The sequence below is a fragment of the Myxocyprinus asiaticus genome, chromosome 28 (assembly GCF_019703515.2).
Source record: "Myxocyprinus asiaticus isolate MX2 ecotype Aquarium Trade chromosome 28, UBuf_Myxa_2, whole genome shotgun sequence".
Classification (NCBI taxonomy): Eukaryota; Metazoa; Chordata; class Actinopteri; order Cypriniformes; family Catostomidae; genus Myxocyprinus; species Myxocyprinus asiaticus.
Window position 1 is genome coordinate 42438152 of NC_059371.1, and position 14000 is coordinate 42452151.

Sequence of the window (14000 nt, forward strand, 5' to 3'; positions counted from 1 at the left end):
ACGATTAAAAAAAAAAAAAAAAAAAAAAATCAAAACAAATATAAATCTCACAAATTACCAAAAAAAAAAAAACACATTAAACACGAACCGACTGAGTGTTTAAACTGTGAGTTCCTCTTTCTTCTTCTCGTGTTTCATGGCGGTTTGCAAAACAATTTATGATGCTTTCACACCAACTAGTGGACTGGAGTGAGTTTTGTGGGTGTGTGTGTGTGTACAGGTTTAACCTCTGTTTTGGGGACCAAATATCCCCACAAGGATAGTAAAACCTGAGATCACCTATGTTGTGAGGACCAGCCAGGGGTCCTCACAAGGGAAATAACATTAAATGATGTTTTATTGAAAATGTAAAAATGCAGAAAGGTTTCTGTGAGGGTTTAGAGGTAGGGTTAGGGGATAGAATCTATAGTTTGTACAGTATAAAAATCATTACGTCTATGGAGGGTCCTCATAAGTATATCTAAACCAACATGTGTGTGTGTGTGTGAGAGAGAGTGTGTGAGTGTGTGTGTGTTAGTGTGTGAGAGAGTCTGTGTGTGTGTGTGTGTGTGTGAGAGAGAGAGAGAGAGAGAGAGTGTGTGTGTGTGTGAGAGAGAGAGAGAGAGAGAGAGAGAGAGAGAGTGTGTGTGAGAGAGTATGTGTGTGTGTGTTATAAATGTGTCAATGACTTGATGCTCTTTTTATGTCCAGATCTATTAATTTATTCAGAAAAACATACAAAATAAAAATCGAATTCACACAAAACAATTACTTTTTTTTCTCCCCAATTTGGAATGCCCAATTCCCAATGCGCTCTAAGTCCTCTTGGTGGCGCAGTGACTTGCCTCAATCCGGGTGGCGGAGGACAAATCTCAGTTGCCTCTGTGTCTGAGACCATCAATCCATGCATCTTATCATGTTGCTTGTTAAGTGCGTTACCGCGGAGACATAGCACGTGTGGAGGCTTCACACTATTCTCTGCGGCATCCACGCACCCCACCGAGAGCGAGAACCACATTATAGCGACCACGAGGAGGTTAACCCAATGTGACTGTACCCACCCTAGCAACCGGGCCAATTGGTTGCTTAGGAAGCCTGACTGGAGTCACTCAGCACGTCCTGGATTAGAACTTGCAACTCCAGGTTTGGTAGTCAGCGTATTTACTTGCTGAGCTACCCAGCCCCCCCACTGTCAGAGTTCTTAATACAGTGTTCTGTCCTCATCAGCATACATCATGAAAATTATTATTTTTTTAGAGGAACTGGTTCTGAATAAGACATATCTTCAAATCAGTCTTGCAACTAGATTTAGAGGTAACTGCAGTTATTATCGATGAGCAGCAGGAAACTAGTTATTATTCTGAAACGATTCAAGCTGTAACAGCAAAGCCGTTCGTTCACTAGAAACACCTGCGATCTTGACCGTAGGCTTACAGAGCCCTCTAGAGGACAAAGCGTCTCTGTTACATATGTATCCTCGGTTCCCTAAGATGAAGGAAACGATACATTGCGTCACTAAGCTGGCGCTATGGGGAGTGTCCTTCTTTACGACCTAGTTGAAACCCTTCTACAATAATGCCAATTCTAATATTGGCTATGGTGTTTAAGTCCTGCCCTTTTAGGCGCGAAGCTGTCCGGTATAAAAGCGAGCGTGCAAACACCATTCCTCAGAATTTTCTGAATGAGGGACAAAGAGCGCATTGCTCGCACCTCAAAAAACTCTGTCAGTATTGCGGCCAGCTTACACAATGTCTCGTTCCCTTCATCTCAGGGAACCGAGGTTACATACGTAACCAAGATGTTCCCTTACGATTCAGTTCACTTGACATTGCGTTACTAAGCTGACACTATGGGGAACAGAGTCCCATCACGCCACACTACACGACATAACCCTCCCAGAGAGGAAGCATGATACACCTCAGCCAAATACATTTAAACTCATTTTTTCACAATTCCTGACATTTAATCGTAGAAAACATTCCCAGTCTTAGGTCAGTTAGGATCACTACTTTATTTTAAGAATGTGAAATGTCAAAATAATAGTAGATATAGTTATTTATTTAAGCTTTTATTTCTTTCATCACATTTCCAGTGGGTCAGAAGTTTACATACACTTTGTTAGTATTTGGTAGCATTGCCTTTAAATTGTTTAACTTGGGTCGAACATTTTGGGTAGCCTTCCACAAGCTTCTCACAATAAGTTGCTGGAATTTTGACCCATTCATCCAGACAGAACTGGTGTCAGGATTGTAGGCCTCCTTGCTCGCACACGCATTTTCAGTTCTGCCCACAAATTTCCTATCGGACTGAGGTCAGGGCTTTGTGATGGCCACTCCAATACCTTGACTTTGTTGTCCTTAAGCCATTTTGCCACAACTTTGGAGGTATGCTTGGGGTCATTGTCCATTTGGAAGACCCATTTGTGACCGAGCTTTAACTTTCTGGCTGATGTCTTGAGATGTTGCTTCAATATATACACATAATTTTCCTTACTCATGATGCCATCTATTTTGTGAAGTGCACCAATCCCTCCTGCAGCAAAACACCCCCACAACCTGATGGTGCCACCCCCATGCTTCACAGTTGGGATGGTGTTCTTCGGTTTGCAATCCTCACCCCACCCAATCCTCTTTCTTTCCTCATATTTCCTCACTCACTAACTCAGCTTTCTTCCATCTCCATCATATTGCTCAGCTCCGTGACGTATTAGATTTCAAGGATGCAGAGACCCTAGTTCACGCCTTCATCACTTCCCGAATCGATTACTGCAATTCACTTTTCTATGGCCTGCCTAAAAAGACAACAAATAAGCTACATTACATCCAAAAATCTGCGGCTCGGGTCCTCACTCATTCAAAGAAATTTTCTAATATTACGCCTATTCTTCAAAGCCTACATTGGCTGCAAGTTCACTACCACATTCAATATAAGATACTCCTCATGACATTTAAAGAATTACATAGTCTTGCTCCTCCATTCATTTCTAATCTCATTCATCCATACACTCCAGCTCGATCACTTAGGTCCATGGACTCTAGCCTACTACAGGTACCATGGTTCAAGATTTCATCCTTCGGTGGCAGGGCTTTCTGTATCTCTGCACCCTCATTATGGAACTCCATTCCTGTTTCACTTCGCAAACTCATGACCCTACAAGAATTCAAAACCCAACTCAAAGCACATCTCTTCTTTAGATGTTACTCCATGTGATAATGTTGTGTGAAATGTGTATAACTTTGTTATCTCTGTCATTGTGTCTCTCTGAATTGTAAAGTGACCTTGAGTACCCAGAAAGGCGCTATATAAAATAAACATTTATTATTATTATTATTATTATTATTATTATTAAGGAACTATATGATTAAATCATGCTTGCCTACAGAGGTGCCGGCATCGGGTGCGTGATACACAGATATAGTCGCCACATAAACTTTGAGCATTGACGGAGTGAGCCCTGTGTCCAATTGATCTAGAAGAAATTTGAGAATTTCAGGTATTGGGCAGTTTACTGGGTCTTTGCCATGTGAAAAGCATCAGTTAGTGAACACATTATTTCAGTGCTTAAAAAAAGAGTCTTGTAGATGGCGCTCTAGCCTGTAAAATGTTCATAGACTTAATGGAATGACTGTGGGTGCCGCCACCATAAGCCCCAATGCTTTTTGAAACAGCTTCAATGGAAGTGCTCTCTACAGTTTGAACTGAGACAGACACTAGAGAATGGCCTGAACACACTCGCTTGTATGATGTGCACACTTGTCAGCAATAAGTCCCAGTGCTGGCATAACAAAACCTCTAATTGGGCCAGTAATAGCCAATCATTGAGGCAGTTCAAAATGCATATGGCGCTCAGTTTCAGAGGGGCGAGTAGTGCATCAATGCATTTTGTGAACATGCGATGAGCCAGGGACAACTCGAACGCGAATCTCAAAAACCTCCTGTGATGTGGTACAATTTGCATATGAAAGTACACATCTTTCATATCTATAGACGCAAACCAATCACGTAGAGATCTGTTTTTGAGTATTCATTTTGAACGGGCGCTTTGCAAGTGCGCGATTCAAATGATCTAAAGTTGGCTTTTTTTGCCGTAACAGCTCACCAGAGGGGATTTGGTTCGTTCATTAGATGATATAACACGGCGCTCACCATTGGAAAACAGTTGCGCATAATGTGTGTGTTTTCTGTTTATAACACCGCCGCGTCTTCAGATGGAACCATGGAAGACAGAATACCATTGGAACGGGGTGGCCGATGTGCAAACTGGATCGTATAATCATGTTCAAATGTTTTTAGCACCCAGTTGGAAATGCCCGTAAGGGCTCGCCACGTGCACGTGTAACAGGACAGAGGGCGATTTGGTTCGTTCATTATATGATATAACGCACCGCTCACCACTGGGAAGTGGTTGTGCATAATGTGTGGGGTTTGAAGTGATAAAGTGCTCTTTATTGAAAAGGTGTGAGCATCTCGTGCATGTGCAACAAGCGCTGTACTCTTTTTTTGCATTCTTTATTTTAATGTGAGACACAGAAGCACCATTTTGAAAAACATTTTGAACAACAATATTCCTTTCACGACAAACAGCAGTGGGGAAGAGGGAAACAGCATTGTGTGTCTCCAATCGAGCCTTCTTCGGGACAAGTCTGAAAGAAACGGTGAGCTCTGCAGTCCGCTTCATAGGGTTGTGCCCATCAGGAGCAGTTTTGCTGCGAGGGGGGTTTTCCCCATCGGCGCGGGGCTCACGCTGAGGTGGCTGCCTTTGTTTGGGCCACGGCATGCACAGCTCAGCAGCGAGTATTGACAGCACTGAGGGAGCAGGTGTGGGGTTTTTAGCCGGGCGCTGGCCCGAGACAGTGCAAGAGCGAGCCGGCTGTGATGAAGTACTGCTCCGTCTTGGCATAAAATACCTCATAGCCTGATAGAGTTGCTGAGTCGTGATGTAGTGCTCAGCAAACCTATCCACAGAACTGCCGAAAATGCCAACTGGAGACACCGGAGCATCATAGAGAGTGACTTTTTCCATGTCATGCATTTCCATAAGGGACAGCCAGATGTAACGATCCAATACCACCAGATTGCCCATTGACTTGCCAATGGCCTGTTATACAGAAATCGTCTCTGTCATTCAACTCGAGAATGCGCATGCGCATTAGCTATACAAGATGGTAAAATTGTGTTTTTTAGTGTAATCTGGGTTAAAGACTCACAATTTAATATACCAGTTATGACGGAGCGACACACCCCTCCTGTGGGTTATGTCGCCAGCAGTGACTTTTCCCCATTTAGCGGCATGTGATGGGGCTCACCTGAACCCAATGAAGAGCCTCATCACCGCTGCCTTTAAACACTGAGCGTGCCTCTCCTAAGAAGACCGGTCTACCTGCTTGCATCTTCACAGGTCCAGGAATGGATCGGGGAGTGTTTGGTGTGAGTTAGATGAGTCGCCAGACCCGCACCCCGGAGTCAGGTGCCGAATCCCAGGGAAGCTGCCATACCACACACCTCGGACCAAGAAGATGAGCATGTTGCGGCCGCTGGGACCACGCCAACTATGACCTGGACCTTCCCCTGTCTTCACTACTCTTTCTAAACATAGTCCTTTCCACGGCGAAAGACATTTCAAATAAATGCCTCTCTGAGGCCTGATGCCACACCCAATGTGTCCGTCTCTTGCTCACCCCGCCACACAGTGTTGTCAGATTTTTACTGCATATTTGAAATATGTTCTTTTATTGTAATCTTTACCAACTGTTTTGGAGATTTCAGTCTTTCCCAGTTCAAGAAGATAGGAGCTGCACTTTCATGATGCTTGTTTAAATAGAAAAATAGTTGCCCAAACTGCCCAAGAGCGTCCAAAGATGGCCGCCGAGTGGACTGACTTACCTTGAAAGAGAGACTTTGTTGAAAGGATCCAGAAATACGTTTGGACCATTCTAATATCTTCATTTTTGTTTACATTCTTGAAATGATCTATAAGAAGCTTCTGGATGAGAGCAAAGACAGGCAGACAACTTTTAATCTGTCACTCGTTCAAGGAAATCTCTTCCACAATGATCACAGGTCTGATAAATCTGCTAAAGTGGGCTCAGAACTCTTTCACAGGGCACTGTGGGTGAGACCGCAGTATCTGGAGTAAAGAAGATGAACAACACACTCCTTTATTGACAGGAACAGTGAGGTCCAAATCAGCCACAGTCTTGTGTAACCAGACCTCTGATAATTGGCATAAAGTCATTGTTCAAGATCAACCTAATTAAGGGTCATTCACATCTTATCACATCTACCAGCAAGGCATAAATGTGCATCAGTGTCTTGAAAGGGATTGGTCATCCAAAAGTGAAAAGTTTTAACAGAACAACACACTCCAGAAAACACAAGTTGTGAAAATAAAATGTGATCTAGGAACTGTATTCTGTATAGACATACTATATATACTGTAGTTAGAATCACACTGGCACAAATTGGTATGAACAGGGCTTCATACATGACACCAACGTATGTGGTAATTTTTTATCACACTTCACTTAAAGTGTATGTGTGTGTGATTATTAATATCAGACAGCCCCTCCCTCCATCCTCAAGGCACCAGCTAAGGAGTTTCACCTTAACAGTAAAATAAATGATCCAGTTGGTCCATTCAATGAATTAGAAGTATGTAAATTGGAGGGAGTTGGTCATCTGAATCATTTACATTTATGCATTTGGCAGATGCTTTTATCTAAAGCGACTTACAGTGCAATTAATACAGGGACAATCCCCCGGAGCAACCTGGAGTTAAGTGCCTTGCTCAAGGACACAATGGTGGTGGCTTTTGGGATCAAACCAGCAACCTTCTGATTACCAGTTATATGCTTTAGCCCACTACGCCACCACCACTCCTTATTCCCATCCTATGTATAATATGAAAAAATTGTAAAACTCAGCTAAACCCTTTAGAGCTCTTCTCTATCATCAACACAAGAAACACAATTGTAATGAAATTTAAAATGTGTTTTATTTACAAAAAGATAAACAAGAATAACTCGTAAAAACTACAAAATGGTACTAATACAGTATGCTAAAAGATTAAATAAATGAACAGGTAAATAAAGTGCATAGGATGGGAAGATGCAAGTGGTTGAATTGGATGCTGCAATGGCAAAGTATTATCTTATGGAACTTAAGTTGCTGTTTCTCTGTTAATAAGGTGAAAACCTTATATCTATTTAAACAAATAACTCAAAGATTATTTGCAAGACATTTCATAAACAGGTTTCGTAATCTATAGAATATTACAATACACATTGACTCCATTGTGAAAAAGGCCCAGCAGAGGTTGTACTTCCTTTGCCAGCTGAGGAAGTTCAACCTGCCACAGGCGCTGCTGATACAGTTCTACTCAGCGGTCATTGAGTCTGTCCTCTGCACTTCAATAACTGTCTGGTTTGGTTCAGCTATGAAATCAGACATCAGAAGACTACAAAGGACAATTCGGACTGCTGAGAGGATTATTGGTTGCCCCTCAAGAACAATACACTTCCAGAGTGAGGAAAAAGGCTGGAAAAATCACTCTGGACCCCACTCACCCTGCCCATTACATTTTTGAACTGTTGCCTTCTGGCCGACGCTTCGGAGCTCTGAGCACCAGAACCGTCAGGCACAGGAACAGTTTTTTCCCTCAGGCTATCCATCTCATGAACAGTTAAATTGCCCCAATGAGCAATAACTATGTGCAATACACAGTTTAGTCTTTTTTTTATATTTATCCAACACATCCAACCTCTTCTGCCATTTCATTCCTCTGAGAGAAATAAAAACAAAAAAACATTTGCACTGTACATAACAGATAACAGATTTGTATTAGATTGCACTACGTATGTGTATGTGTGTCTATGTATGTATGTATGTGTGTGTCTGTGTATGTACGTATGTGTATAACTATGTTTTATTATTATCTATGTCTTGCTGCTGTTTTTGTATTGTTTTTGTATTGTTGTACACTGGAAGCTCCTGTCACCAAGACAAATTCCTTGTATGAGTAAGCATACTTGGCAATAAAACTGATTCTGATTCAAAAATCATAAACTGATAGTTTACACTAATGCTAAGGTCTCTGGAAAGAGGTTTAGTAGTGATATTTACCTTCTCTTTGATTGGTCGATGAGTTCGGTGATAGCGATGTCTTCCACTGGGGCTCAGGGCCACATTACAGTGGGGAAGGAGATGGATTCCATTTCAACATCCTTGGACATGAAGGAGCTGAGGAATGCTGATCTCCTGGAAGCACAGAGAGGGTTCTAGCAATCTGGAACACGCAGATATGCAGCCTTTATTTAGACACAAGTTTCTATATCTGGAACACACAGATGCAGGAAACTTGAAGAGAAGGTTTGCTCGCCAGAGGTAAACCTTGTCGCTGTAGTTATCTCCCTGGGATTCCAAACTTGGCGTTGCAATAGTCTCTTGTAGTGAGACTCAATACTTGGTCGATATTCTATTGTCTCTAGGATGGAGACTAAGAATGTTGGATGATCTGTTATCCTCTCTCTCATGGAGTGAGACCAGAATGGAGATGTGTTATCAAAATGTATCCTGTTAACCACCCTCTGGACGGGGACTCAGGACTTTGGAGCGTTACTGTTATTCTGTTAATGTCTCCCATCACTCAGGCTGGGGACCCAGAATGTTGATTATTATTATTCTGTTATTGCTCCCGAACTCGCACAGCCGGGAGCTCAGAACAAAGGTGTGGTCATCCGGAGGATAGTTTTATACCTTCCTGATTAGGAGTCTGGCACCTTACTGTTTCTAATTGGGTGTTAAGATCAGAGGTGGAACACAAAGTGTGGCCCATCATTCCTCCTCTGTTAATGTCTCCCATCACCCAGGCTGGAGACCCAGAATGTTTATTATTATTATTCTGTTATTGCTCCCGAACTCACACAGCCGGGAACTCAGAACAAATGTGTGGTCATCCGGAGGATAGTTTTATACCTTCCTGATGAGGAGTCTGGCACCTTACTGTTTCTAATTGGGTGTTAAGATCAGAGGTGGAACATAAAGTGTGCCCCATCCTTCCTCCTCTGTGTGGAACATTTGCATATTTTAAAGTACATAGTTAGAACAGTGTTTTTAAAGTTATATCTATTCATTGTTCCCTTTCCAAACCTTTTCAAAAATACTCTTGGAATTTTTCTGAAGATATAGAGACCAAACATGATATTGAAAGATTAAATATTATGCATACATTAATTTATAACACCATAGTTTTTGTGTGAACTATTTTGCTAATTGATCAACAGCAATTAACATAAACAGTTATGTGTACAAACATGGTATGAATGTGAGCAGTTGTTGTCCCATGTTAGGAGTAAAAGTTTGTGTGTAAAGAGTTGTCTTTGTGGCTTCTTTGTTTCATCTTTTGCCACATGGTAAGTTAATGTTGCTTCAAGAGGTCTTGAAAAAATGTTATGGTCCTTCGCTCAACTCTGGTCTTATGTAAAACCTTAGGATGGGGGTTTAAGATGTTGCTTAGAAACCACTCACGGACCAATGAGAAGTCTTTTCCAATGTATTGGAAGATCTTTTATGCCTTGTGAGGGGTGTCTGGCAGTTGTCCGAGCAGCTTATCTGATGGCTGTGCTTGGCATTTGTTTATGTTGGTCCTGCCATGATCCAATCAAAATGGAGCCACTCTTCTTTGCCTTGACAGTTAGGGAGGGGCTCTGCCATAAACTGGCTTCTGGAATGTCATCTGGTCTGATTGTTTACCACAATACAGTGCTGGCCAATGAAGAGACTTCAAGACCTGGAAAAAAATCACTTCTACACATGGCCTGTGAAATGTTCACATTTTGTAGGGTTCTGATTGTCTGAAACACAAGAACAACAATATAGTACAACATTACATGTTCTCGTGATGCGAGTTGTACAACATCTTACCAACAATAAGTGCATCTAATCTCATTTTTGAAGGTGCTGCCATCATGTGGTGGTGAAGAGTCATCACAATAATTAGACAAGACTATCCAGTATGGACTCTCTCATGTGTTTTTAGGTGTGTTTTTAGGTGCTCTGACCGAGTGAAACTCTTTCCACAGTGTGAGCACTTGTAAGGTTTCTCTCCAGTATGAATTCTTTCGTGTGTTTTCAGGTGTTCTGACTGAGTGAAACTCTTTTCACAGTGTGAGCACTTGTAAGGTTTTTCTCCAGTATGGATTCTTTCATGTGTTTTTAGGTATTCTGACCGAGTGAAACTCTTTCCACAGTGTGAGCACTTGTAAGGTTTTTCTCCGGTATGGATTCTCTCATGTGTTTTTAGATGTTCTGACCGAGTGAAACTCTTTTCACAGTGTGGGCACTTGTAACGTTTTTCTCCAGTATGAATTATTTGGTGCTGATTCAAGTTGCCGGCTGTAATAAAGGTCTTTCCACATTCAAAGCACATATGAGCCCCTTGACTGGTATGTATTTTCTGGTGCTGTTTAAAATAGTACAGGTGTGCAAAACTCTTTCCACAAAAAGAACACTTGTAAGGCTTCTTATTTGTGTGAGTTTTCAGATGCTCTTTTAGGCCTGAATTTACAACAAATGTTTTATCACACTTATCACATTCAAATGTTTTTTCTCCAGAGTGACGGCGGAGATGTTTCTTGAGATAATCTGCATTTGCGAAACTCTTTCCACACTGATGGCATGAGTAGGGCTTCTCTCCAGTATGAACTCTCATGTGTATATTAAGTTGGCTTTTACATATGAAACTCTTTCCACACTGAGAACAGGTGAAAGTGTTTTTGGCTACTCTTTTTTGAGGCTTTTTTGGTGAGAAATTCTTTTCAGTCTTTGAGCCACTCAAAGAGTTTTCTCCAGTTATAAAATCATGCCGTTTCTGATACTGATGTTTCTCCTCCACTTCATTCAGTTCTTGATGTTCCTCTTGCTCTTCCATCAGCTCTATACAATGAATAAATTAACAGAAATTATTTCAAAAGGGACATAGGTAAAAAGAAATCAAACTGAACGCTAATTTAATGGCAGAACACAAGCATCCATTATATATTTGTGATTTTTGCTGTGCATCAATTCTGTCTGATAACTGCATTTCATGATTATAGTCATTCAGATTAAATGTGAGCTATAGTCACAGAAAGAAAGTCATACTTGTTGGGAATAACATGAGGGTGAGTACATGATGACAATTTTCATTTTTTGGTAAACTATTCCTATGATGTCATAATTATTAGCAAATAAATTAAGCAGAAATCCTAATCAACAGTCATTGTCCCTGAATATCTTTTATGATTTTGGAAACTTTTTGACAATGTGAAATTTAACTTCACTTTAGAAGTACTCATTGCCATTCTATCAATATATTTGGTATAATCATAAATCCTGCACATACAGTACAGACTTTAGAAAATATTTAGTCTAGAAAAGTGTTTTTTTCTCAGTTTAGATCATGAAATGAACTTGCGTTCCAGATGTGACAAAAATAGATAAAGTTTTTGGGAGACAACACACTAAAATCTCTGTGAATTGAAATGTAAAATCCAGAAATAATCATTCCCACCAGGATTTCGCAGCACATTTACCTGATTTTTGATTGCGGCTTTTCTCAAATTTTGCAATGCAATTTGCTGCACTTTTTTGGCTTGTTTTGCAGTGAAAACTCACAAATCATCATTATATACCTCTGTAATTGTGTTAATTACATTGTAAATGCAATTACATGTAAATATTTTAGTGCATATATATGCAAATGCAGTTAGCAAGAAAAAAGTTTATAATATACATAAAAATACCATACATTTACGGGTCTGTTCCAAAACCTAGTGAGCTTCCTTCGGAGGCAGCATTTTGAGGCATCATAAGCGCGCTCTCGACGCAAAGGCTGTTCCAAAAGCTAGGTATCTTAATTTTGCTGCCTCATAAGATATCTCGTTTTGGACGAATTCTAAGGTAGCATCATATGTATCCTTCTCCGGATAGGTGATCCCAGAATGCACTATGATGAGTTCGGTGGAAAAATAAATCCAAAATGGCAGATGAAGCGAGAGAAATTTGGATTATAAATATCCTCACAATCCATTCAATACATAAAGTATTGTTACAAAAACAGTTTAATACCAAAAATATGTGTGCGCTATGCGTATCTATGCTCATTAGAGGATCATGTCTTTCCTCTCGCGTCACCTGTTTTGGAATCTGTTGCGAGCAGAGGTTGCTAGAGTAGCCAAAAATTTTACTCAAGTTAAAGTACAATTACTTAAAAAAAATTTTTAAAAAAATTACTCAAGTAGAATTAAATGTGTTAACATAAATCACTAGAGTAAGAAAGTATCCAATTAAAAGAGTCCTCAAGTAGTAACTCGTTACTTTCACAAATGACATAATGGAGGTTAACTCCCTACCATTACATAATACACACTTAACATGTATTACAGAATTATTATTTTTATTATTATTATTAATGGAAATTCTGTCATCATTCACCATCATGTTGTTCCAAACCCATTTTAATTTTTTTTCTTCCATGCAACACAATAAAGGGATTTTAGACAGAATGTTAGCCTTGGTCACCATTTACTTTCAGTGAATGTTTTTTCTCTACATATTTTGAAAGTGAATGATGACTGAGACTGTCAGTCCCTAACATTCTAACAAATTTTGTGTTCCACAGAATAAAAAGGGTCACATGGGTTTGGAACAACATGAGGGTAGGGGAATGATGATGGAATATTAATCACTTTAAAGGGGTAGTTCACCCAAAAATGAAAATTCTCTCATCATTTACTCACCCTCATGCCAGATGTGTATGACTTCCTTTCTTCTGGAGAACACAAATTATGATTTTTAAATCCATATCTTCATAATTGATATGATAGGTGTTGGTGAGAAACAGATCAATATTCAAGTCATTTTTTTGCTAGAAGTTCTTCTCCCAGCCCAGCAGGGGGCAATATGCAGAGAAGAATGTGAATCACCAAATACAAAAGAATGTGAAAGTGATCTGTTTCTCATGTTTCTCATCCACATCCATCACATCATTTCTGAAGATACTGATTTAACCACTGGAGTCTTATAGATTAATTTTATGCTGATTTATGTGATTTTTCCGCTGTCGTAAAAGTCCCATTCAATAATCTCTCAATAAATTATGCATTAATTAAAATTAAACCCAGTAATGTACGTAATGTAAATAGACGTGCAATAAATCTGTAAACTAAATACACAAATGAGGATTCAATAATTGGGTTTGTTGCCATTATTACATTGTCTGATATTGAAATCTGATAAATGGCCATATACAAACAAATACAATTAGAGTTCATATATTTGAGCACTTACGTACAAATTTAAACTCCACCCATGCTACAAAAAAAAATGTTACATATATGAAAATGGCAATTTTTGCCATATTTTGAAATATGTTGCATATATATGTTGCAGATAGATAGATAGATAGATAGATTCATCGAGGAAGGATGAAATGTGGCGGGAACAGCCAGACACAACCTTGCACTGCAGCAGGTCAGACAAGAAGGATACAGAGCCCGGTTCACCAACACAGTGCTACTGAATCCACTGTTGTGGAGGGTCACCAAGAAGACCAGTACTGCCAGCAGGACAAGTCATGCCCGTGAGGTGAGCCACAGGAGGATACAACTGTTAATCTACAAACAAGTGAGGGAAGGCAAGACAATGAAAAGGAGCCAGGGAGAAGGAAACTAATAAATTGGCCAAGATCTAATGATAATGAAGCCTGGAGCAGACTAGACCAAGACAAGTGCTCCACCTTGGAGAATGCACTCAGCGGAACAGTGGAAGCCAAGCTTCATATGTTTAGTGACATTGTTTATGAAGAATGTGTAGGTAGATATGGGGAAGCATCAATGATGAAGCATGGTCCCAGGGTGATGGGTAGGAGAGAAAAGAAAATACTTCAGCTGGTGAAAGAGCAGAGGCAGCTTTGCAAGGCATGGAGAAGAACAGATGATCATGAGGATGAGGGCTTGAAGGTATTGTGGGATGGCATAAAGTCT

General features: G+C 40.3%; 1 protein-coding gene across 1 annotated transcript in view; it reads right to left on the reverse strand.

Annotated features, from left to right (window-relative positions):
• Positions 1-6152: 6152 nt before the first annotated feature.
• Positions 6153-14000, reverse strand: part of LOC127418544 (uncharacterized) — a 48452-nt gene continuing 40604 nt past the window's right edge. The window contains exon 11 of the mRNA XM_051659122.1: positions 6153-10911. Coding sequence (XP_051515082.1) covers positions 9983-10911 — 929 coding nt within the window. The 3' untranslated portion in view covers positions 6153-9982. The remainder of the gene's footprint in view (positions 10912-14000) is intronic.